Below are 26,364 nucleotides of genomic sequence, written 5' to 3' on the forward strand. Positions count from 1 at the left end.
CAAAAATATTAACTACATAATCATCTCACCTCATCTAAATCTTGGATATGCACTGGTTTTTCTTCAAAGCCAATTGGCATTGGTTCACTGTAGGGAATCTTTATTTCCTCATATATCTTGTTATTGTCTCTTTGAATTCCTTCTGGTAAAATCATCTACAAAATTCAAAAATTAAAATCTGAGAACAATTAAAAAATAAAACAATTGTTTTATATAAGTCACAAAAGGTATAAAGAAAATGTTGTATCATTTCTTCAAAAGAGACATACATCCAACAAATTAAATACCTTTGCCCCAGCAATGAATGCTGATGTTTTCATGGCTTCAGCCTGGGAGTCATAAACATGAGGATAACGTATTTTTTCAGAATCCATGTCTCTATGCCTGCTCAGAATTGGAGCATTCCTAGCATTTAGAAGAGCTTGCTCTCTGTAAATACAAAAATAAATATAAACCACTTATCTTGTAAAACAAAGCATATACCAAAACTACTTAAGCTAGTCTTTCAATATAAAAAGGAAATTATAAGCTATGAAAGGGATGATATTAGCAATCCTCAAGTTTTTTGGTGAACCAGATAGAGTTCAATACATTTTTAATAACACTATTTCATAGGTCTGAGTTTGCTTCTTTGCTTTTAATTTTTGTCACAATCAACTGTTTGTCACAATCAATGATGCTAAATAAGGTATAAATTCCTTTTAAAAGTGAGTTTTAATATTATAAAACCAAGTGTAATAATGCCTTTGTTTAATTTCTCTTCTAATTCTAAATAACATGGAGGAAAGTATTCATTAAGCAAGAAAACAAATCTCAAAATAAATTTATGTAAGCTTCATAAATCTTAACTTAGTGGGGTGTGTACAGTACCTAAAAATAGTTTACCTTTATAATGTACAGCTCTCACATACATGAATGCAACCAAGAATATTCCAATTAAGCAGATCACTGCTTTCTTATCTCAGAAAATTAGGGTTTCATACAATAATAAAATTCTATTCTTCTAAGACAATAACTGGAAGTAAAATTCATCTAAGTTGCTAAAACTAAACTAAGAAATAATGATACACACAAGCAGTAATTACAACACAAGCATTATTCAGCTTCTGATTTTTATTACCTCTGTATCCGCAGTTCCTTTGGGTCAAAGCATGTCAGTCCTTCAGAAACTTCTCCGTCGTCTCCAGCCTTTTTTTCTCGCCTGGCAATTCTTTTTTCTTCACGACGATACTGTTTCATTAACTGTTTTTCTTGTTCAGACTGAATAGTGACTTGACAACCATAATTAGGCTTAGCATTTTCTCCTAAAATTTTTTTGCAATTGTCTACAAAACAAATATAAAAAACATCACTTTATAAATTTCAGATATGACTTAATCTTCATTGCAATCATTTTCTCCTCTCACCAAAACTTAATATGCTTCAATAATATATTTTAAAAAGGGGTACAAAATAATAGAAAATTGGTTAAAGACTTGTATGTAAGTCTTTAACTATAAAATATGTTAAAGAAAACATAGATAAGTTCTTCAACATTGATCATAATGATCACTTTATGGATTCTACTCCAGTAACAAGGGAAACACAAACAAAAATAAACAAGCAGGACTGTATCAATCTAAAAAGCTCCTGAAGTGAAATGACAAGCAAGTCTACTGGATGGGAGAGGATAGTTGTAAGCCAAATCTCTAGGTTAATATCAAAATATATAAAAACATATACAACTCAGCAACAACAAAAAAATCAAATAACCCTATTAAGAAATAGACAGAGGTACTAAACAAGCATGTCACCAAAGAAGAAATACAAATGGCTAACAGAAACATGAACAGATTTTTATCAGTGTTTATCATTATGGAAATGCAAATAAAACCACAATGAGATACTGTCTCATTGAAAATTATGAAAAGAGTAGGAAAAGAAATGCTGGAGAGGACATGAAGAAAAGAAAACTCTTGGATAGTGGGAAAACAGTATGGGAGTTTCTCAAAAAAGTTACAAATAGAACTATATATATCTATATCTACTTTGATAGATAGATACACACACACAGACACTTTTATACTAGCACCACTCACAATAGCCAAGATACAGAAACAACCTAAATGTCTTGGGATAAATGAACAGATGAAGAAGATGTAGTGTGTATATCTACCTATATATGTATATGTACATGCATTATTATATATACATGTATATATATATACACACATATACAAACACGAATATACATATATATATATATATATATGTGGATACTAGTGGAATATGTGATGTGGAATATATATATATGAATACTAGTCAGCTATAACCACAAAGCAGTCTTGCCATTTGTGACAAAACAGATGAAACAAAGCAATTATGCTTAAAAGAAATAAGTCAGGGGAAAGATAAATACCATATGATTTCACTCATGGGGATGATAAAGAAGCAAAACAAATAAAATAAGAAAAGTACTATACTTATTATTTTTAAAAGATTTTATTTATTTATGCATACAGAAATGGGGTACAGGCCAGAGGTGCAGGGGCAGTGAGAGTATTCACCAGAAATAGAATGTGAACAGAGCAGGCAGATTGATAAAATACACTGCTGAAGGGCACAGTAGCGAGACAGGAGATGTCTACTGCGCTATGTGGGTCACCTCTGGGGTGGGAATCTAACTTGCACTGAAGCAGCCTCAGCTTTGCTTAGCTTTGCAGTGGGAAGCTAACCAACCTGCTGTGCCACCAGGGGGGGGCATGTATTATTTTTAAGAAGAAATCTTCTATTCAAATCTTCTACAATAAAATAAAATGCAACACTCAACATAAATAGAATCTCTAGCATAACATCTTGCTTTAGCTCATTTATATTTATTTCATAATCTGACATATTTAGAATCCACTTAAAAGAATGGTATCAGTAAACTGTGTGGTAAGACCAAGATATTAAAAGTATATTAAGAAAATATTCACTAACCAATAACTCCTTTAAATTAGAATTACCATTGAATACTTTCTTACCTTGAAGAGCCTGGAACTTATGATCATTTGAAGAATTTAGAAATTTATCCACAATTGTAATTCTGTTCTGGAGGAGCTTCTCAATAAGTTCAAATCCATCAGGTCCAAGCAGTTCAAACAGCTTATGAGAGCAGAAAATAAAAACAGCTTGTTACTTTACAGTTAACTGTTTTCAAATTTTTAACACTCTATTCAATAGAAATGGAAGGTCAAAGTACTACTCAAACTAAGTAACTGAAAAGTACTTGCTTTATATAAAGGCTAACCATAATTATATAAATCAGAAGATTTAATCTTTCAAAATAATTTTCATTTATGTATTAAAGAAATGTCTAAGTAACAAAAAAAAATTCTTACACTTTGTATTATACATATGGTATAACCAAATGAAATTCTAAAATTAATTTTCTTTTTACTATACTGTTCTGGTTTTTCAAAATCAAGTCCAGAGTATTTTTTTTAACACTTATTGTGTAATAGCTATCATTTTAGAAAAAAAATGATGATGCTTTAAATGCTTAATAAATCTATAATTTAAAATATAGTACTGCAATATCTTTAAGTAATTTTATATAATGTTCTCCATGCATAGGAGGGTGGGAGACAGCATTCCATTCTAAGCAGAATGGCTGCCAAAGATTAAGTGAGTTTCAGAGTCTGAGGACCAGCTGAGGATTCATAGACTTCCAATTACATAACTGTACAAAATAATTGATAAAGAAAGCTTTTAGATTTGCTCAAATATGATTCAAGGATACATTTTTTTTTCCTATTGAGAAGTATACTGCTCTATGTATGGGAAGAATTTGACAAAATTTGTTTTCAGAGAATCCATATGAATAAAAGCAGTATTAAAAGTGGGAATCTATGTAGAATGTAGAGACATTATTTTATTTTTTTGTTGATCATTTTGATAACATTATCCACACATAAAACCAATAAAAGAAACAAGGTATAAGGATTCCTTCCTATCAATTGTACTATACCAGTCCTTATTTTGTGAACTTATAGTACACCAGGTACTATGATAAGCACTTTACTGATTTAATCAAACCTTCCAAACAATAGTTTCAAATTGAAGTACTATCATTATTTCTGGACTTACTGAAAATTAAACTTTACACAATTATACAAATTGTCCAAAGTTAACACAACCAGTAGTAGAGACTTGATATGTGCCTGAATTCAAACCTAAAGAATTTTTCACTATATGGTGCCATTACCTTTGAATATTTTCTAGAAAATTATTTTTGACACTGAAATTGACATGTAATTTCACATAAGAGATTCTAAATTAAGCTAATATAAAACTTATCAGGTGCAGGGGGAGAGGATGGTAGCTAAGGTTTTAGGATTTCTTTTAAGAAAGGTGAAGAACATACTCCAAAATTGACTGTAGTAATGGTTGCACATATCTATATACTAAAAATCACTTTAAATGAGTGAGCTGTATAGTACGTGAACTGTATATCAATGAAGTTCATTTTTTAAATTATAAACCAAAATGACTGAAAATACTAAAGGTAAGAAAAATTTGCTTACTTGTGGATGATATGATTTAATATAATATTCCTGTAAGCATTTTTAAGTGAGTGTTTTGGAACTGTTGCTAGCCAGACATAGTCCTAAGGCTAAGGGAATAGCAAGGTTCAGAAAATGTAAAAATCCACACTCCAAACAAACTTATAGGAATGCTTTCTGCATACAGCAAGAATTTCCTTTGTACCCTATGAACTTTCAAGGAATGTTTTAATTCTTACCACAAATTCTTTAAGCTATTTCGTGCATAAGAAACATTTTCAGAGATTTAACTCTTACAAAAGTTAGCTACTCCAGATTATTTAAACTAAAACGTAGTCTTTGCACATAAATTAGGTATTCTGGTTATAACTGTTAAGTCCAAAGCATAATTTTAGGATACCACCAGTATACTTGGGAAATAAATTTTAAGGCAACACTCCAGGTCACAATCACAATATAAAAATTATTTTATAACACACCTAGCAAAAGATCTAGCAAAAGAGGTAAGTCGGCTGGCTCTTAATAGAAGGGTTTCCATTACTCCAGGATGAAAAATCCCCAGAAGAATTCTGAGATCAGCTGTCATCAGATTTAAAATAATCCCAAAATTATGCTTTCCCTAACATTTGCCATTTTCATCTACACTGAGAGCAGGTGCAGCTCTCACTCAAGATTTGCACTACAAACTAATTTGGCATTGACAATGACTGTTTGTAAAAGTGCAGCTGTCTGGAACACTGCTTTATGCACTTACAAGTTCTAGAAGCTATCAAACTGAAAAGAAAAAGAGGGGAAAGTTAGCTCTAGGTACAAAAGCAGACACCAAGTACAGAGTTTAAAAAAGAAGAATGCAGTTCTCAAACAACGAAAAGGCAGTTGCCTTTCACTATCTCAACTGTAATTTAAGAATATGATATTTAAAGACACAATGGGTTGACAGGTAGCATGCTTTACCTGGTAGATGTTGTTATAGCCACTATGGCCCATTAAAGTAATCCTCAGTAGACAAAGTAACAGAAGTTTGTAAGAAATATAACGTGGAAAATCAGACCGTAAATATTATGAAAGCTGGTTAAAAGAACAAGAGAGAAAGCGAAAGATGCCACAGGCCTATATATGAACTGTAAATTTGTCATCAAGCTGAGGCATGCAGAGATATATTAGGGATTTGTGAAATATGACAAACATACTTGGGTTATGGGTTAATTCAAAGATTCAGAGAAAAAAATTTTTACAAGTATGACACAATTCTGGTCACGTTAATTCTATTTGAAATCTACTTCACACATTAATAAAGAAAACGATGTTGAACAAATACAATGCTAAATCACTAAAATAGACTTAAAGATAAATTTTTAATATTTATAAAAGATTTGTTTCATTCCATTTCAATCTATTCAATATTAAAGAATTCATTAAAAGTCAAATATGAACCTACTTAGTGTTCCAAAAATACCTCTTTCAAGAGAGAAACCAAACTCCATATCAATCAAATACTAACTCAATCTAACTGTACTAATCAGCAGTTGACATTGCTCTATCTTGTTTGTCCTCAAATTTTAATCACTAGCTACACAAGGCTATTAATAGTTGAATTAATGCAATTAAGCAAAATTGAAAATACAACTTCTCACAACATTAGTCACATATCAAGGATTAACAGCCACATGTGACTAATGGCTACTATGTTGGAGATCAATGAAAATGTTTCAGTCATCATGAAAAAGGCAACAGTCTATTAGGTATTTTAATTCTACTATAAAATTTTATCCTGAGATCTAGAGTATGTTACACAGGTAATTTATATGTCTGGTTGTATCATATTGACTACTATACTGAATTTTTAAAAAACACACAATTTTACATTACAGTTCATTTTTTATATTATATATTCTGCTGGGTTTGGCAAATGAATAATGACTTTTATGACATGTACTACCATTAGAGTATCATATAGAATAAATTCACTGCTGTAAAAATGCTGTGTTCCAACAATACATCCTTATCTCTCTTTCCACCCAAACTTGGCAACCACTGATCTTCCTTGACTATTTACAGAGTTTTTTGCTTTTTCCTAAAATGTCATATATTTGGAATGATACAACATATAGTCTTTCTAGAATGGATTTTTTTCACTCAACATTCATTTAAGGTTTCTTCTGAGTTTTTCTGTTGTTTGATGGTTAATGTACTATTATCATTGTATGATTCCATTATATGGATATATCCGTTTGTTTATCTAGTCCCTTAGTGAAGAATATCTTGTTTGCTTCCAATTTTTCATAATTATATCTTATTTTTATTTCAGTAAATATATGCTCTTTATATGTCTTATCACATTCACAAAATATGCAAACAAGTCTAATACAGAAAAATGTTGGAGTACCACTTTCATTTCCTTAATTTTTGTCTTCTCCAACTTTTCTATAATAATGAACATACATTACTCAATCAGAAAGGTTTTATTTTTAAATAATACAAACCAGATTCTGATTACCAATTTATTTTTTTTACTTTTTTTTCTGAGTACACAAGTTATCATTAAGTAAGAAATATTTTTACACATTCACCATATTGGGGGTAAACTCCAGAAATATAAATTATAAAATATAAATTAAAAAGAATCCTTATAATGTAGAAAAATTAGCAGATAGCTAATAATACAAAATCACTGATTAAACAATTTAAACTTTATTTCCTCTAGTGAATCTTACTGTCAAATAAAGTTCATTTTGTCAATCAAACACACTTTAACCACATGGGACTCATGCTGACATACATCATTTTGTTAAAAAAAAAATCATTGCATAAATTATTTTAGCAATTTTTATATTCCACAACAGCAATAAATTATTTTCACAATTTAATCATCTGCAATAAGAAAATTCTTTAGCCTACCATTTGATTGGAACTAGTTAAGAGGGATAAAGTAGCAGTAAATAGAAGGTATTCATTATATTTTTTCCAAGTAAAAGAAACATGATATTTTGACCTACACTAGTTAGGAAAAGAAAAAGCACATTATACACAAATTAAAAATTTGTGTGAGTATCTAAAAGGCCAGATTTTAATAATTAGAATAAGTGAATGAGGAATGATTTTTCAAGGAAGTTTACTTATATATCAAAAGAAAATGAACATTTAACACAGAAAGCCATACTTGTATCTCCTCATATACATTTTAATATTTGTAATAAATAATGTATTTAATATTTAGTACATTTGTGGTAGACCATAAAAAGTAATGGCTAACTTCCTTTCTTACTGGCACACACAATAAAAATAATAGTGATTAGGAGATCTTTCTATCTGGGGAATTTGGAAGATAGTAAGTGTTCTATACAGAAATTCAATCTCCAAGATTATCACAAATCACTTTTTCTAGGTATTAGTTGATACGTAAAATGCATACGCAACTAAACTGAGAGATCTAGTACTCACACAAAGTAGAAAAAGGGATGAGAGTAGAAAAATAAAGCAAAATATAATTATGACTTTACAACAATATAAGTAATGATAATCTCTGGTTTGCGTTTTTTCCCCAGGATCATAAAATTACTGGTAAAAGCTATAGTTGAGTCATTATTAAATCATCAACATTCCCATTAAGATCAATTTTTCATTACCTTAAATATACTTAAGATTTCAAGATTAATTTCCTAAGTAAAAAGAATAGTTAAATAAGTGTTCATTGGTTACTAATTGTTAAGAGTATTATTGCCAACTACATTACACTGAATGTAGTTATCCACTATTTTCAAGCTTTAAAATATTTATAAAGAACTAGTAAGTTTATCACATAAAAGATGTGATCCTATAAAATATTAAGTCATTTTCTTAAAAATACACTAAAATATATTTTACTTCTAAACTTAGAATAAAGCTTTGCTTTCAAGCTCTAATTGGAAAAGGAATAAGCTGTCAGAAAGAATAAGCATTAGAAATTAAAATGAATGAAAAAAAAGTGGCACAAAATTATTACTTGAAAGTACCTCTGGTAAAGCAGAAAAAGAAAAAAAATCTCTAAAGGACTTCTCAAATTTAAAAACAAGACAGATATCTCCCTGGATTACAAAGTGACCAAAAAAATAGCAAGGTACTCAATAAGACTAAAGAGACAGTTGGGCTCCAGTTCTGGATAGCAAGGCCAGGAGTTTAGATCCTATGGGATCTAGCATCTATCTAGCCTAAATGCTAATAAATGCTACAAACAATGTCACATTAGCTCAATGGAAGCAGTGTGTAATAAAGGGGCTGAAACTAACTATTAAAATGAAACTTGGGGTCACAGATACTACAGGAATCTAAGATAGGCAGAATGTAGAAGTTTGCTCCAGGTCAGCATAACTTGGGAATAACTAGAAGGCTTGTCCAAAGCACTTATGTATCTAAATAATGGAAAACCATTTGGTAACTCATTTATCAAAACTAATACATATAATATGAATGAAAGCTAAAACATAAAAACAAGAACAATGAAGTAAAAATCTGGTTCTTGGGGTTGGAGAGAAAATAACAGTCCTCTAGCAAAAATGAGGGTGGGGAGAAGACAGTGAAAGAAAAGGGCAATGTAATTAATAGCAAAATGTTTGAGTACTCAGATGAAACAATTACAAAGAAAAATATAACTGCCAAACCTCATTTAAGAAGAAACAGGTTTAAGAAGAATATAAATTTGTACTGGTAATTAAAATATGCTCTCCAAAATGATACCAGGTCAGACAGTTGAGAAGCAGACTACTATCAAACTTTCATGAACGAGATAATCTCTTTCTTGAAAAAAATTCTTAGAAAAGGGGGAAAGTGTTTCTGAGATTTCTTTTTTCAAGGTATGGAAAAACTTCGGGTATTAAAACAAGTTAATTTAGAATTCCTACTCACAACAGGATTCTGGCATAGTAGGCGGATCAAAAAGTCATACAATGCATCAGTGAACCTCAAGAAAATGAGGTGGCATTCTGAACAGTACAAACTAAACTGAAAAAAATTACTGAGCGTATCTTATAAATTAGTAAGAGTTATATTTATACTTCTGTTGTATGTAGCAAACGGCATACATTATACAATAAAGCAAGTATACTGTGGCAAAGAAAAATTACATTCATCTCAGGGAATGTGTATATTTCAAATAATAAGCAATTTTAGATTTTCAGGTGAAATAACAATAATAAAATATAATAAAAGAAAATGATAAAAAGTAAGTGGAAATAAAAGTTTAGAACAGTCCATATGGAACTATTAGTCTAATAATATAAAGCAGAGATGTTATTTATAGCATATTAATTATTCTTAGCCTGGTTTGTAGTATAAAAATTATTAAAACTAATCATATGTTCTAAAATAAAGTCTTAAATGACAGGGAAATAACTGAAAATCAGGACACCATTTTTTACCATTTATTTTACTCTCAAGAAAAATGTGCTATATACAAATTATTGTTATATTTCAGAGAATTAGATAAATTATACTTTAAAAATAACTAATGTTCATTATCTACAGGCATTTAATCTAACACAATTTAACAAAGCTAAACCCAAGGTGACTTACAACTTAATTAAACTACTTGGAATGTGAACACTATTTATTCTCCACATAATACAATTAATTAGATGTGTAGTAAGGTGAAAGCTAAGAACCACTGTATATTAAAAAAGTTTATATTGTCATGTACCTGACAAATAGACACCTTCACTGACTCTTAGAAAATGTGCTGATTTCAACTGACTTTGAGAAAACCAGTTCAGTCATCATGGTATATACATGCACATGCATACAGAGTCAAACAAAATTAATGTATTAAACTTTAAATATTTAAATTAACACGTAATAGCAATTTCTAAACTATCACACTTTTTGTCTCCCAATATCTAAGAATATTTGATACTCAGAAGAGAATTAAATGAAGAATGTTAAACAGAAGAGGATAAGACAAAGTATAAAATTTGGAAAAATGTCTTTACTCCTTGAGCAACCATTCCAAATAAGAGTATAATTGTTTGGAATCTATTATTGCAACAAAAAACAAACAGGTAAGTATATTTAAATCCTCCTTGTGAATTTCAATTAATATATGAATAATGTCTTCCATATCTATAAAAACATGATAAATGACCTCAAAACCTACTGGAATATAAAAGCATCTCCCAAGTTATCTAAATTCAACACTCTTTAAATTCCAGGAAAGTAATCCTTCAGTTTACGCGTCTGTATCTTCAATAAAAGATCTCATTATTCACCAGAAAATTTTATTATATTTAAAGGAATCCAAAAATTAAAAAGATTTGCCTGAGCTTAGTCCTCATTACAACTCCTGGACCAACTGCCTTTCACACGCAGTCCTTCAAATATTATTCTCATTCTATAGTCTACCAACATTTTCTTTTAAAAAGGATAACCGACTACAATGTTTTCAAATATTCATCATCAGGCATTATTGTACCACCTTTACAGACTTGATTACCATCCACTATATACCATCTATAGGACTATATAGCTCCTTTAAAATGTGGCAGCCACATGCAGTCTGAAGAGCACGAAAATGAACCAAGTAATCATTATTCATGTACATAACATTATACTTTTTAACAATAAAATTTCATTGCTTTCTAGCTATAACACTACTTACACTGGCGAATATATATGAACGACTTCCCACCACTAGGACATAATTTTTCTAGTCCATTGCCTTAACCACTCGGCCACAACTACATACTCGGGCATAATTTTAAGCCCTTCAAGAAATACTTATATCTTTAGAACCAACCTATTGGCTAAGTCTAGCACTTTCTCTATATAACAATAAAACTGCAGCTCAGAGAGCTACTTTGGCCAAAGTCAGTTTATGAGCAGCACAGCTGGAATGCATATATGTGTCCAACCGTATAGTCCATGCTTTCAACTACTTCAATTTGGAGTTCTCATGGTTGGTGCAAATTGAAGTTATATTCTACTAATACTGTCACTAAACCAGAACTTTTCATCTGGAATTAACAGTATTTCTAGTTACAAGTATGTGAACTTATATCTATATATTCATGCCACATTCAGTCTGTCATTCTAACAGTATGAATTAAAGACAATGACAAAAGAAACACCCAACCAGAGTAAATAAAAAAATATGACTAGTGCTTTCTCAATGACAAAAGCAGCATACAACCAGAATAAATAAAACATATGGCTAGTGGTTTCTGAATATAGGCTATGAAATTTAAAAATCCTGTTACAACAGGTGATGTATTTCAACTATCTTGATATTTTATATGTTACTTTCAACCTAAAGTAGCACTAATAATTCTTTAGTCTTCCTCATAAATACTTATTTTACCACTTACAAAGTAAAAATGGGATGAAAGGGTACACAATGTGAAAGTAACAAGAACTTTGGAAGAAAATGGATATACCCCTTTAAAGTATACAATATGGTCATATTCAGATATATAGCTACAAATTAAACAATGAGAAAAGACAGATCTAGTCTAAATAACATTCCATCCAGAATCAGAGAGACTTAAAATAAAAGTTTCCCAAAAAAAGATGGTAGGTTCAATTATGTCTCAGGAATTGCCTTTCTCAGAGTACTTGCCATCATTAAAATTATTATAATACTATCATAAAAATAAGCACAGCAGTATAAAGTAATAAAAAGGTTCAAAATTATATGTACATACTAAATTACCTATGTTATAATTATTTATATTTAAAAAATATAAGCATCAAATATGCAAAATAACTATAGCCAGATAGTAAGGTGATTATAGATGACTCAGTTCTTGTATTGAGTGTATAAAAGTTTTCTAAATATTCTACATTATGCATTTTTTAAATTAGAAAAAAAATGTGATGTGGCATTAAAAGTTGAAATGGTATATAAAACTGAAATTTCCATCACATTTCTGAAAAAAATAAAAGGAAAGAGTTGAGAAGATTCTAATAAAGTACTATGATTACACTATTGTCATAAGCTCAAAAAATTAAAAGGGACATGAGAGAAAATATGTAAGGAAAAGCAAACACAAAAAAGGCCATATATCTGAATATGGCCATATTTTATATGTTTTTAAAACCAATAATTGTAGTGTTTGTAAGGTTAAATATTTAAATATCTAGATATATAAAAATGAAATACTAAAAGTAATCCTGTTATCAATATCTGAAGCAAGAATATGTAAAACCAGGATATGTTCTTCCCTTGGGGAAGAAAGGGAGAAGCAATCCATTCTCACTTTTCCTGAATCTCCTCCTACAGAGAATGTTAGCTAAAAACAGGAATGATCAGAACAAATACCATAAATATTAAATATTACCTATGGTAAAGGAGAAAGTAGTAAGGAATGAACTGGTCTCTTCAAATAAATTTAGATGTTCAGACCCTGAACATCATATCCCAAGATTCAGAAACCATTTAGACTTAGAATAACTGCCATCTACAAGAAATAACAGAAAATAGAAGTGCCAGCTAAGACAAAATTCCCTGATTAAAAAGAACTTAAAATGCTTAATTATGAAACTACTTAACTATAAATTTACTATCAATATATGGCAATGCAACAGAAAAAGTACCAGAATTCCCCAAGAAAAGTCATGACAAATTGGTGTAACCCCTTTTCCTGTGAGATTATCAGTTGTTCTTAGAAGGCAAAGCCGCTGAAAATTTGGTGTCTTTGAATATAAGAGGACATGTCAGTACATTCTATACTTAGCTTTATAGAACACTGGACAACTGTTATTAAAATTGTGTTGATAATGGACTAATATTGACAGAGGAAACTTGAGCAGAGTTTACACTTCAAGCAATGAGAAAATAGACAGCCACAAGTCTGAAATAAAGATATGTAAATGAGATGTCTAAGACTTTAAAGATAGTACTAAATAGCAGAGATAATTAGAATCATCATTTAGCAGAAGGATTTAGAAGAAAACTACTCAAAAAAAGAATAGGATGCCTTTTGGAAAAAGAGAATTCTTTATTAGACGAAATGGACCTCATAATATGGGCATTTTTATTTGGCTAGAATGTTAGACATACCAATACAAAGGGTGGTGAAATTCTAAGATTCTAAACATTCTCGAAGTTTTAAAGTTTAATTTTACCAAAGGCAGCTCTATTCAGACTTGAAGGTGGGGAAAGGGCCTTCTGATTATTTGGTGGAAGTCCCTAGAAAGAGCAACATGTCTCATTAATGTTGAAGATAATATACTAAAATTTGAGAGCCTAATTTGTAACTAATTTCCTGCAGAAATATTAAAACTCATTTTTATCAGATTTCTAACCTCTTCATTTCACTCAGTCAGTTCTTCATTTGGAAATCTCTAATATTTCTATACTTTATGAAATATTATGCTAAGTACTTCATATTTATTTCACACACATCCTTACAGCAACACTGTGATAAAAGATCATCACTTTTAATCCCAACCTGGTTGATGTTTGTGTTTTTGTTTAGCAACACTAAGACTACCAAAAAAATGTAAAACACCTAAGAGAACCTTTTCACAAAGCTTTAATGTTAGTCATTATTTTGTGTATGACAAACATCACTACAATCTCCTAACCAAACTGTAGTATATACATTAAATCAGTGGGTCCTAAAATATGATCTGGACTCTCCAAGATTCTTACAGAAAGTCCACAAGGTCAAATTATTTTCACAAAAAATACAAAATATTATTTGCCTCCTTAATTCTCATCTTTCAACAAATAAAAAGTGAGTGGAGGCTGCATGATGTGTGATAATGCAGCAGCACAGAGGAAAATACAGCTGTCTTCTATTAAATTAGGAATTGAAATTATTTGAGAAAATGTAATGTAATGCCACTCTCATAAAAGCTACATATTTTCACAAATATGTTAACCATAATAATATAATTCAATTATTATTAATATTAATGTAATAGATCTATTTATATTACTGTCGTATTTAGTGTTAGTTAAAATGTCTCAAAATATTAATTTACTACATTAAAACTATTTTAATTTCTAACAAAATATAAATCAATAAAACACTAGTAAGCAACATGATGAAAGGCTCCCTGTGCTCCCCACTAATTTTTAAGAGTGTAAAGGATATCTGAGAACAAAATGTTTCAGAAGCACTTATTGTCATGCTAATTACTCTATATAAAAGGCTACTGGATACATTCATAGTACAATATGTAAAAAAGTATACTCAATCCTGAGAAGAAATCTTAACCAAGTAAATCCTGGAACAGAATTAGATTCAGAGATAAACTTGCATGGTTCAAATAACAACATTTGCATAGAGCTAAGAGATAATGCTAAATAACAGCAAATGTCAAATTATAAATTCCATAAAGAATGAGCTTCATTTGCATAAAAACAACTACAACCATATCAATGTAACTCAAAATTGCATTTTTCAGAAAAACTTTTTCTGAGAACTGATTACACATTAACTGCACAGCAATTATTATATCAGTATTATAATAATTCTGCACATAACATCTACTACTAATATTATATCAAGAGATATGTATACTTCAATACAACTCGTCTACTGCTGATATTCTCATTAATTCCTTTTCTGTTTTACCAAATACTATTACAATGAAAAGTAACTTCAAAGCTCAATTCTAAGGCTTTTCTTTAAAATAGTAAGAGTTAAGGAAGCAAAACAATAATTCTCTAAATTGAGATCTAGCCTTTACTAATTGTTTGAAATATCTCTTATATGGCATACAAAAATTATTTACTGATTTACAAGGTATACACTAATAAAACTTTGATATATGCAAATCTGTGAAGCTCATTAATGTTGAAGGTAGTATATTAAAATTTGAGAGCCTAATTTGTAACTAATTTCCTGCAGAAATATTAAAACTATTTTTATCAGATTTCTAACCTCTTCATTTCACTCAGTCAGTTCTTCATTTGGAAATCTCTAATATTTCTATACTTTATGAAATATTATGCTAAGTACTTCATATTTATTATCTCATACATCCTTACAGCAACACTGTGAAGCAAACATTTTGTGTATTAGGGAACTGAGTTTCACAAGTGCTTAGTATCTTGCCCATTGGGAACAATGGGTTAAATAAACAAATTTTGACCTGGCTTTGTAACAAAAGACACTTGTACAAACAGCCTTGCCAGTTCTTGAAAAGCTGATGGCCTGCTGGATAGTGAACTTATGCTAAGGGGAAAAAAAGGTCCCACAATTTCTATCACTGTCTGGCTTTATGATATCAAGAAACAACTGAATTTTAAGTATTTTTCCTTTTTTATATAAAAGACACCACCCCTACACACTACTGGACTATGAAGAAATTGGTTAAGTACAGGTTTGCACACAGAATAGGCACTCAAAACATGGTAGTGTTGCTATTACTAATACTGTTACCTTCTAGGGAAAAAGTTTCTGTTGAAAGTTCATTAGCTATATAATCCCAATAGTATAAAATTTATTGCTACCATTCTAGTTATGAAACACTGACCTCAGAGAGATGTGTGTACCAAGAATGAATAGGTCCTGATTAAGAAAAGAGCAATGGAATGTTCAAGTCTTACTTGTTCATTCAACTACACTAAATTTATTAATTTTACTTAAGTTTAAATAATTTTAAAGGCAAATATATCTCACAAGTATAAAAACCCCTGAAAAATTCTCTAGCCCAATCAAATTCTAAGGTTTAATTGTAATGACTAGAGCCTTAATCTTGAATTAAAAATATCAAGGACTCCTCAATGTATTTGAAATGCTTGAGGTTTCAAAGCACCAGATACAGGTAACTGTAGAGAACTACTTCTTAGCAAAGAAAGCAGTGGCAGTAAAGTTAGAATATCTGATTTTAAATCCTGGATCTACTTATTTATTCTGTAACTATGGGCAAATTTCCCAATGTTTCTGTAAATACCTGCAGCGACCAATATTCAGTATAGCCAAAAAAAAGTTCCTTGAATTACCAAAAATAAGAAAAACATTTTTGGAGATTTTGTTTGAAAATAACATTTACTTAGTTACCATGGTAAATATAGTTTTGTTGAGTTTTCCTATATATATATGTATATATGTGTGTATATATATGTATGTGTATATATGTGTGTGTGTATATATATATGTATGTATGTATGAATGTATATATATTTAAATCACATATAAAAGAGAAAAGTGCCCCAGACTGTAGCTTGTCAGTGTTTAGGGTTTCTAGCGCAGTAATAATGATCTCAAAGCATTTCTGTAAGAATTAAATGAAGTGATAACACACAATTTAAAAGAATGTCATATTCATATAGTAGGTACTCAAATGCAGTATTAGTATTCTTACTATTGTCACTAGGATTACTTTTCTCCACATTTCAAACTAGAACTTCTCTTCATTTTATTTTAAAACTTGTCTCAAGATTAAACCTCCTCTGTGAATAAATTTTTCTACCATAGTTAACTCCTGTACAACACCTATTAACTGATTTTTGTGCCCATTCTCCTCTCTATATATTTAAATACCTGTGACATTTAGGTACATTTACTTAGTGACCTGTTCAGCACCTATTAACTAATTTTTTGTGCCCATTCTCCTCTCAATATATTTAAATTTCTGGGCATTTAGATATATTTACTTAGTGATATGTCTCTTCCTACTAAATATTAATTCCCTGAGAGCAAAATTGCTATACTAACTCATTCTTTTATTACCAGTAACTAAACTGTACCTCATCTATGTAACTATGTGGTAAATATGTGATTACTGTAAGATACATAAATTCAGGCTGATCTTACAAAAGCCAAATTATTACAACATATTGTAAAGAAAATATTGAGAACTAAAAAATGTTTTCTCTTCCACTACATACTTAAAAACTGTGGTGAGGAACTAAAAAAGAGAAATTTCACTCTACATATTGAGAAGTAAAAAGAATAGTTTTATGTCCAACTCAGAAAATAAATATTTCATTAGTTCAACATTTATAAATTTCAGCTTATAATAATCATAGTAGGGAAACTGCTAAGTATTCAATTATAATAAGCACATACTAGTAAAATATTTCTATTATTTACTGTATTTTCATCAAAGAAACTTAAATATAAAATGATGTATAAATGTTATTAGAAGAAACAGATGTCATTGAAACCTATACGCTTTTTGGGGAAATTCCACTACTAATTATTAAAATATAATAACATGTTACATTTACATTCTAATAACTGTTCCACTAATTAGAACAAGACACCCTAACCATTGCCCTGTTTGCTTCAGTATACTAGACAATTACACTCATGTCTTCTATTTGACTACTGTTGCACAATAAAAAGAAGTACTTTCTCTGCCAAAGGTTCCTGTTTTAAAAGGTTAATACATTACTAGAGTTCACAACATAAAATTTCAATAACTTCAACAATACCTCATTCTGAAGTTCATCACCACTTTTAACAGAAGCAAGCATATCATATAAAGTACAGCAAAGATCTTCTATTCTTGTTGCTTCAGCCATTTCATTTAAAGTTGCATTTAAGTACTTTTCAACTTCACACCACAAAAAGGAGTCATTTGTTTTTTCCACAGGCTTAAGATCTGGGGTAGAATGCTCGTGAAAATGTTCATTCAGAAACTTCTTGTAATCTAGGCTGATAGTTTTCTGGGATTCACCATTTATTGGCAGTTCATCAAAGTGGTCCAAATCATGCATGTCAAATGAAAATACTAAGTTTTTACCAAATAAAACTCTCTCACCACCATATTCCTCTTCTGTCATCTGGAGAAGAGCAGTAAAACTGTCATGATGAAAACGAGAAGTAATTCGATTAGTAGCATTACAAGCAGCAGTGGCAGATGATGATGGAAAAGGACCAAACATCTGTTTGATAGCCTTTGTCTCCCTGTGGCCAACACAGTCCGTCAAGTGAAATGTCTTGAAAAGAAATGCAGCTGCACTTTCAATTGCTTCTATCCCATTATCCACTCCAACTATTCAAAGACAAAAAGCAAAACGAAACATATTAGCTCAACTGAATCATGGTTCAAGTCATCATTAAAAAAAAAAAAAAAGACCACTAACATTCTTCTTCTGAATAAAATCCATGAGTGAAAACACACTAATAATGATAACCAGTTTAGGAACAGAATTCCTTTAAGCTTATCTCCAAATTTCCAAAAAGTTTACTAGAAAAGACATCATTATCTGCATTTTTCTATATGTAAATATAGAAACTACCAAATAAACCCTTTTTCTTTCTAAATTTACCTAGAGATATTAGCTAAAATTTATTTAAAACCAAACTTTAAAAAAACTCTATGAGATAGTCAAGTAAGCCAAAATAATGTGTAGACAATACCTAAGTTACAAACTTTTGGAGATAGAGGACAACTGGAGTTTTTATTTTTTTCCAATTTGTGGTTAAATCTGAGATGGTAAAAAAAAATAGATTTAAATAATTTTCATTTCAAAACATTCACTACCTTCAAGGATAGACATAAATATAATTTCTAAAAAGAAAAAAACCTTAGCCATGTTGTAAGTTATTAAAAGTTCCTGTTGTTTAAAAGAAGTTAGAAATAAATTCCTTCACAAAGTAAGAAGTAAAACAAGCCACCCGTACATTAAGGCATTAATGGATCATAACTGATTTTATGAAAATAACCTGCATTTTTTTTTAAAGATTTATTTATTTGTGCATACAGAACTGGGGTACAGGCCAGAGTCTCAGGGGTGGTGAGAGGCTTCACCAGAGACAGAGTGGGCAACAGAACAGGCAGATCTACGAGTACACTGCTGAGGAGAGCAGCGGGCAGGTCGGGAGAGGTCTGCCACGCCATGTGGTCACCTCCCGGGCAGGCGGGGATCGAACTCATGCGGAAGCGGCTTTATCTTCTCAGTGCTGTGTTTTAACCCACGGGCCACCAGGGAGGGCCAATAACCTGCATTTTTGTTATATAATTCAAACAGTATCTTAAGAGTAGAAAAAAAGGACTTTCGTTTCAGAGGGCTCCAAACATCAATATGACTTACCTAAAATAATGCTGATAAAGTTGGTAATGTAATTAACAAAGTGTCTTTCTGAAATCATGGTTCAATCACATCATTGATCACAAATCTTAAGCAGTTTATGTTAGCTTGGCAATTCAATCAAAGCCCCACCTCATCCTTGATTTCCTGTTGCACTGCTATTATGTATTTCCTGCACCAGCCAACAAATTTTTTTTTACCATATGAAAACCAAGTCGTCTTATTCTATACTTATTTCCATGCCTTTATTTAACCTTTCCAAGGCCTCTGACTATTCAAATTTTATCCATGTTTTAGAATCCCGTTCAGTTGCCTCTTTCAAGGAATTTTCGATAATTGTGTACACTGTTGTATTCCCTTCACTGGGCCTAGTCCAAAATAGGTGCCTCAACAGAGATTTGTTGAATTACACCAAAACTAGACCCCAGTAAACCAGACTAGTAAGTTAACATTATACCATATAACCTCAGTAAATTTTTGCTTTATCTTACTATGTTCACAAGTGTGTGTTGACTAGTAATTTATAAGTCATGATAAACAAATTCCTGTAAGTTTCTACATAAGTTATTTCTAATTTCTTCAAGAAGTTTACTTTTACATTTATAAGAAATCTGCCTTCTGACATACAACTATTCTTTTAGTATTTAGGAGTATACATGATAGAAATCTATAAATTAAATTATACCTTTAAAATTATAACAATATTTATGTACATTTTATTTATGTACATTTTATTTATTTAGTCTCTATATAATGCTTGGTTTTAGGTAACTTAGGGATTGTGATAATTCTGTACATAAGGCAAGAGGGTTGGGGATAATAAAGTCTGAATAAAAAATTGAAATCACATTACAAATTCATTCTACATATAACATCGGAAATAGGCACTTTCTTTTTGGTCTGGATAATCATTTTGCAACTTGGAACACTTTAAAGACAATTTACTAAGAAGTTTCACATTATTTCAATTTTCATTAATAAAATAATCTCCATCTTATAGATGTTAAAATGGAAACATCAGAGTTAAATAATTTTGGAGGTCAGGTAGCTACTTAGTTAAACAAGATTTGAGGCAGTCTTTTAAACTCCTAAAAGAAGTTCTTTTTATTATACAAACATGATTTCCCCATAAATTCCAAAAGACATTTTACCTATGACTCTCATTTTCCAAGTAACTAAATAAATGAACAGCCCTAGTAAATAAGGTGAAAATGGGAGAATAGTCTTAATTACATTACCAAAAAGAAAATTAACTTAAATACCTATTATTAGATCACATGTTAATTCATATTATTTAACATTCATTAAATATAATGCAATGTACTCATATATTTTGCCATGAAATAAGGTACTCAATAAATTAAGTGGGAGGAAAAGTTATGAACTACTTTTGAAGAAAAATGAAATTATTGTAGACTCTAAGAAAAGTGTACAAATATTAAGAGTTTTAATTTTAAATTAGAATTGACATATCTATAAAATTTCAAAAGCAAATTACTGCTTAAAATTAAAGTTTAACTGGTTAGTTGTGGTTCATAAATGTTCATGTCCCTGACAAAATATTAACCACCTCTGCATAACCAACCCTACAACTCTGAGGTGGGTTGGTTAATCACCAAGAAGTGGTTTCTCAAATTGAGTAACTGCACCGAGTTCCTTAGGACTTTCAATTTTTGTCAAGCAATAGCAAACAGTATTTGTTGCCACGACTGACGATCCAACAAAGATACCAGTCCACTCAGAGAACAAGTAATTTCTCTGGTATGCTAAAATACAGGATGACTTTCAACCACACCTCCTTCCCGCAATACACTGGCTTTTCCCCCTTCCTCACCCCCCACCCCCCAGTCAGGGTGGGGACTCGCACAGTAGCACTTGGTCAGTATGTGATGACGTGGAGCCACACGGGGACTCGCTGTCATCTGACCACCCGGATGAGGCGACTGCTCGGGATTGGAGCAGATTACTGGAGCGGGGCAGGAGAAACCCCGATTTGCTAGCACAGCCGCCCATGATGCCTGTACTCCGATTTTTAGGGTGGATGAAATATTACATGAAAGATGTCTGTAAAACAAGGGAGAAAAGAAATACAACCACGAGTCTGGCAGGTCCACTCTTTCCACAACAAAATGTGGGATTAGAAGGCATAGATATGAGCCAGGTGAACCAGTACACAAATAAACTATCACAGGGAAAAAAGCGCGGGGGCGGGGGACGGGGGTTGTCCTCGAAAAAAGCATGGTGAGCTTCTACTGATGAAATTTTTATTGGGTAATTATTTTTTACACTATATACAAATTTGAACATTTTAGATTAACTGTGAGAAAGAACTGTGTTCACAAATAATCTTTGTATTGTTTTTGTTTATATTTACATACAATTTAGTTCTGGGTAATCTTTTAAGTGATTACTTAGTAGGCAAAAGCTCTTTAGGTGCTAACTTTTTTTTCAAGCTTTTTCTATGATTAAACATCACTGGTTATGCTAATCTTTCTGAGAATAAGATTTTAAGTTTAGTTTTATCCTCAAGGAAAAGTCTCAGTAACAAAAATATACACTAATTAAATGAGAAAAATCTAAATGAAACTTAAAAACTGTTAACTTTTATAAAGAAACTATCTGACTACTTAAATATCTAATCTTCTAGTCATAAAATACTGAACAAGACTTAAACCATAAATGTGTCCCTATACACCCAGCATTTTACTGTAATACATTTAAAAGGATAAACTTAGAAGACAGACTACTTTTTACCACTAACACATACTGTGTGGTCCACTTCACAGTATATTAATAGTAAAAGGGATTTATGTCAAATGCTCATTCAACTGTAAAATACAATTGATAAGTTATTACTTGGTACTATATAAAGCCAATTTTTAAAATCAAGTTGGATGATGATTATAACATCAAATATCTTCAATAGAATTTGCTCCTGTATTTTCACTTGCATGCCAAATATTAAGAAATAAAGAGCTATAAATTCTAACTTTTTAAAAGCCTACCTTAATTGTTGAAATCTCTTAAAAAGTACAAGAATTTTTAAGTAGTAAAGTTTAACTGAAAATTGAATAGAAATATCCATAAACTACTTTCACCCTTAATTGCTTAATATTCAACTTTGAAGTTATATTTTAATATTGAAATATTCAAAGCTGTCAAATTTATTTTTCCATGTTCTATTCAAACTTCAAATACTCACTTTCCCCCTGAACCTTGATCTGCACTGTAAATACTAAAATATTATATAACCCTTCATCAATGGCAATTTAAGCACATTCTATTTGTAAAAAATAGAAGCAGTACAAGCAATTATCTATGTGATATCTGAATAGTGATTAGCTAACATATTTTAATAACTATGATGATTTCTTTTATAAATACCCAAATTAATTACCAGCAACTTTTCTAGGGTATCATCAAACAAAAATATAAAATGTATGAGTTAACTTATATACTGTACCATATCACCATCATTTTTTTCTTCTACATTTTAGTAGTAATTAGTATGTTTTTAACCACAGTATCTAAAACTGTAACATTAATCTTAATAAGTATTTTTCTTGTATTACATGAAACTTATCAAAATAGAGGTTAAATAACATACTAAAAGCCAGGATCATTTTTTTTTTCTTTTTGTGGCACTATGTAACCTTTTGAGTGATCAACAAGTTATCAAACTAATTTAAGGTGTAATAGTGGTAAGCATTTTCCAAATGACTTTTTGGTGAACTAAAATAAACAATTTAGTTGTATAAAGTTGCATAAGTAATATAGCTTAATAAAGTAAGCCTAATATATTTTAGAATATATCAGTCTTTGAAATAAAACGTCTCTGGCAAAACCTTGCATTAAGCAGATAAAGTAGTCAAGAAATGTTCAACACAGTAATAGAAAGGAGTCGCTAAAGTGTTATTATTCCTACGTATATAGAAATTATTGTTTTCAGGGAGAATAATTAAAGGAAAGCAAATAGGGAAACAGAGAATAAGATGTTAAAAGCATTTCCATGGCAGTTATTTCATTCTATGTATATTCATCACAAAGAGTATATACTATAAGCCAGCATACATTATCATTTCTAATAATATAAAATCCTGCATCAAATTGCAACTTGACCTTCCAAGCAGCCAAATAATTAAAAGTTTCAATGAGATTTTATATAAGCTTCCTATAATAAACATCTTTTGAATATCACTGAGGAAATAAACTACCATTGAACAAATCACCTAGCTCATTAAACTGGCATTTTTCTTTGTTTTTAAATGTCCAAAGAAAAACATGAAAAAAAAGCTTTAGCTTAATGCAAACAGTGGATTGCCTAAATGGGGCTTTCCAGCAGGCCTGCTTCCAAGAACAGACTGGCCATGCTGATCAAGGACCCCAGAACCCTGGTAATTGAATCCTTGATCTCGAATAGTTGCCTTCATCCTATCCTCCAACAACCCCAGCAACTTGGACTTTATGTTACACTTTAATCGCAAACCCAGGCTTTTCTCTTAGCTTCTTGGCTGTTTTCTACTAGCCATCTACTGTCATTCCAGCACATCTGCCTTTTTCCCTCAAGGCAAAGGTATGGGCTAAAGGAAGGCCCTAGGTGTAATAGCCATTAGGTGTCCAGATGCTTAAGCGAGGTCTCTGTCTGTAAATCTTTTTGGGACTGAAAAGCCAGACTTCCTAAGTGTTCCAGAAGTGACTTCCCTATTTACCCAAATCTCAAATCAACACTGACCCAGTCTTCATCTCCCTTCCATCCCTCATAGCTTTGTTTTACATACACATTATGCCTGGACCACTGTAAGCTTGTCCTTGCTGCAATTGTCATCCGCATCCTACAGGCACTCAACCATGGCCTCGTGATTGAGGGAAAGTTCCTAAGTCCCCTTTCCAGTCCGAAAGAAACGCAGTGGCATCTAGTAAACCCAAGGTTCCTTTCTGGCTCCTCTTTCCTAACTCAGCTGCTGTCTTATCATGTGCCTCACTGCTTCAAAAAGAAACAAGGGGGGAAAAACCCTCTTATTTGAGGAGTAAGATAAGTAAGGGATGGTCACATTCAAGTCTGGAATTAAGAATGCCAAAAAACAAAAGTTAAACATTTGGTTCTCTCTACACTGGCTAAAAATATTGTTCTATGCTCTAAGCTTTAAGTATCATTTCTGTACCACTGTTTAGTATAAGGTTCGAGTAGCACTGTGTGTGAGTGGCCCCACGGTGCATTCACCCCTTAGAAACTCTGTTCTCAGACCTTCCAGTAAATGAATAAAGGAAAAAACCCACAAAGCTGTAAACTTTCTCTGAAATCTTCCTTTTACCAAATGAGCATGGTTCCAATAGCTGGAGAAGAGCTTACACTGGAAATAAGTTTTTCCTGCCCCTTGCTCATTCTTTGTGTAAAAGCCGCCCCCCCATCCACTTCACACTTAACAAGTCTCATTTGTGAAAAAGTTACCTAGAATTTCTTTAATCTTTCTATAATTTTAAACTTAGATTATTTTGTTGTAATTTTCTGCACCTGTCTTTTGCAAAAGATGCATAGTGAGGCTCTGATTTTTTTTTCACAACCAAATATGTCCTTACCTATCTTCTTGTCTTTGGGGGAATGTAAGCTAATGTTCTTATTTAAAGGTTTTGTTTACTGCCCTATCCAGTGTTCTTCAGCCAGAAATTCTGTAGTGATCTGCAGCCACATGATTGAAGACCAGTTCTTAAATTATGTGTTGGCAAGTTGCCTTAAATTTAGGGGAAAAAAGAAAAAGGGAAAAAGCCTAATCGTGTTATGCCAAATGAAAGCAACATTAAGTCCTAATTTATTGTTCTTGGTTGTCTTCTCCCATCTGTTGAATCCTCAGGAGCTCCTACAACTTCTGGTGTAATGCTTTCTCCTACGGTGTTGTTCACCAAATCATGCAAGGCCCCCTTCCAGTTCTTGATTCTGAGTTAAATTTAAGGAGTACCCACCCGTCTCCCCTTACCCATTACCTCTCCAAATCAGATGAGCTTTTTCCAGTACCTCTCCCGAAAAGGTGAGCATCATTTTAAGAAATTGGACCAGAGAAGTTGGGGGCTTCAATTCAAACTCCATCTGTTTCTGTATATGGGTGCAAGTCTCTGAAGCTCTCACTCCTACCTCTATTTGCATGGAAAATGTACTGTAACTATTATCTCCTAAATGCTCTCATCTCTGGTATGAATATTTCCTCATTAACTCTGTGCCCCTCTCCCTCACTGAGTGAAATCCCTAAGCAGCAAAAAGGGCCCACGCCAAGGCCTCCTAGCTGTACTTCCTGTTTCCATCGTACATTGCCCTTAGGGAATACCTGGACCCTCCCCCCCTTGTTATCCACATATTTCATCTTTCATTCTCCATCTCCTTCACATTCTCACTTGTGGCGGTTTATGAGTATAATGGGTTTTTAATATTATTATAGACCAGTACAAAGAAAAAAATAAGTAAACATTTCAGTATTGCATCCTTTTAGCAAATGTTTTGTAGTACTTTATAGTACTACAGTACTATACTTTATAGCACCTGGTACAGTATAGTACCTGGTACATTCTCTGTAAGGAATGTTGTGTCAATTTTCTTATGTTAATGGAATCATAGCAATTTAAAAACAATAATAATAACATACTGATAAACTAAAGCAGACTGTGAAGTTGATCCTATTTTCAACTCTTACCATTGCTACAATAACCATTCAACTTATAGTTGTTCTGTCTCATTCCCAAATAATCTGAAATGCTTATTTATATACCTCGCATAATCCCAAAGTCATCTATAATGTTCATTAAGTTATTTCATCAATTTATTTTTTGATTTCTCTTGTGAAACTGGCATACATGACACCTCTGTCCCTGAAACATTTGAAACACAAT

At 31.4% G+C, this 26,364-nt stretch overlaps 1 protein-coding gene across 1 annotated transcript in view; it reads right to left on the minus strand.

The window, feature by feature from the left end:
- The window catches only part of ASCC3 (activating signal cointegrator 1 complex subunit 3), a 232,059-nt gene that overhangs the window by 185,725 nt on the left and 19,970 nt on the right, over window positions 1-26,364 (minus strand). The window contains exons 4-8 of the mRNA XM_004673727.2: window positions 17,887-18,449; window positions 3,006-3,126; window positions 1,121-1,325; window positions 288-429; window positions 30-155 (exon numbers count right to left, since the gene is read on the minus strand). Of these exons, the coding sequence (XP_004673784.1) occupies window positions 30-155; window positions 288-429; window positions 1,121-1,325; window positions 3,006-3,126; window positions 17,887-18,449 (1,157 nt within the window). The remainder of the gene's footprint in view (window positions 1-29; window positions 156-287; window positions 430-1,120; window positions 1,326-3,005; window positions 3,127-17,886; window positions 18,450-26,364) is intronic.

This window comes from Condylura cristata, unplaced genomic scaffold, assembly GCF_000260355.1.
Source record: "Condylura cristata isolate star-nosed mole 26May11 unplaced genomic scaffold, ConCri1.0 scaffold00001, whole genome shotgun sequence".
Classification (NCBI taxonomy): domain Eukaryota; kingdom Metazoa; phylum Chordata; class Mammalia; order Eulipotyphla; family Talpidae; genus Condylura; species Condylura cristata.